The 1,073-nt window shown below is 60.8% G+C and overlaps 1 protein-coding gene across 1 annotated transcript in view; it reads right to left on the bottom strand.

Annotated features, from left to right (window-relative positions):
• Nucleotides 1–1,073, bottom strand: part of MCOLN1 (mucolipin 1) — a 6,830-nt gene that overhangs the window by 1,553 nt on the left and 4,204 nt on the right. The window contains exons 10-11 of the mRNA XM_019470593.1: nt 778–900; nt 290–496 (exon numbers count right to left, since the gene is read on the bottom strand). Coding sequence (XP_019326138.1) covers nt 290–496; nt 778–900 — 330 coding nt within the window. The remainder of the gene's footprint in view (nt 1–289; nt 497–777; nt 901–1,073) is intronic.

Genomic DNA, 1,073 nt, shown 5'->3' with positions numbered 1-1,073 from the left:
CCTTTCAGGGAGTTGTAGAGAGCGATGAGGTCTCCCCTCAGCCTCCTTTTCTCCAGGCTGAACAACCCCAGTTCCCTCAGCCGCTCCTCATCAGCCTTGTTCTCCAGACCCCTCACCAGCCTCGTTGCCCTTCTCTGGACACGCTCCAGCCCCTCGACGTCCTTCTTGGAGCGAGGGGCCCAAAACTGAACACAGTTCAGTTTTCCCAAAACTGAATTCCCCCCTGCCCCCCCAAAAAAACCCCAACCAAGCCACTAAACTTTGCTTAAACACCAGGGTCCGGCCTCACCTTGATGGTTTCGTAGGAGCCGGTGATGAGGGCGATGAAGAGGCTGAGGACCATGTAGATGAAGAGGCTGATGAAGGTGTACAGGTAGATCTGGCTGAAGAGCCACACCAAATAGCTGTTCTGTTGCATCTCAGCGAAGGTAACGAACATGTCGTCCCCGTTGATGAGGGAGAAGAGGCACTCGGACACCATGGAAAGGGATCGGAACTGGGACGGGAGGTGACAAAGGGTTGGTCGTTGGCCCAGGCCACCGCGTCACACCCCCCCTCCTTGGCTGGAAGCTCCCAAACAGGGAGCGAGCGCTCCCCGACACCCTACGTGCCACCCTGATGCCGTTGTGCTACGAGGAGAGAGGCCGCGGCAAAGGGCGGCGCCGTATCTAACCCACGCTGCCAAAACGGGGACCGGCCCCGCACCCATCTCCTCCCAAATCTGGGCAGGGAATCACCCGGAGGCGGGTGAAGCCCACCACCGAGCCGGAGCAGCACCTTGACGTGGTACGGGCCCAGGACGATCCACCCGCAGAAGCAGTAGCCCAGATAGATGACGGCCACGCAGCAGCAGAAGCGGATGACGTTGGGGAGGGCCACCCGTAGCGTGACGATGAGGATCTGGTGGAGGAAAAACCAGCCGGGATTAAACCCCCCCCCAGTCTTCCGCTGAGGGTGCTGGCAGGAGGGGACCCAACAGCAGTTAAAGCACCCCGTGTGACCCCCGAGGTCCCCGGCAGAGCAGGATGGGGACCCTGGGGACACGCAGCAGCTGCAGGATGAGCCTGAGCCTG

This window comes from Aptenodytes forsteri, unplaced genomic scaffold, assembly GCF_000699145.1.
Source record: "Aptenodytes forsteri isolate BGI_AS27 unplaced genomic scaffold, ASM69914v1 Scaffold687, whole genome shotgun sequence".
NCBI classification, from domain to species: Eukaryota; Metazoa; Chordata; class Aves; order Sphenisciformes; family Spheniscidae; genus Aptenodytes; species Aptenodytes forsteri.
The sequence above is the reverse complement of the archived record's forward strand: the minus strand, read 5'-3'. Positions and strand labels throughout refer to the sequence as shown.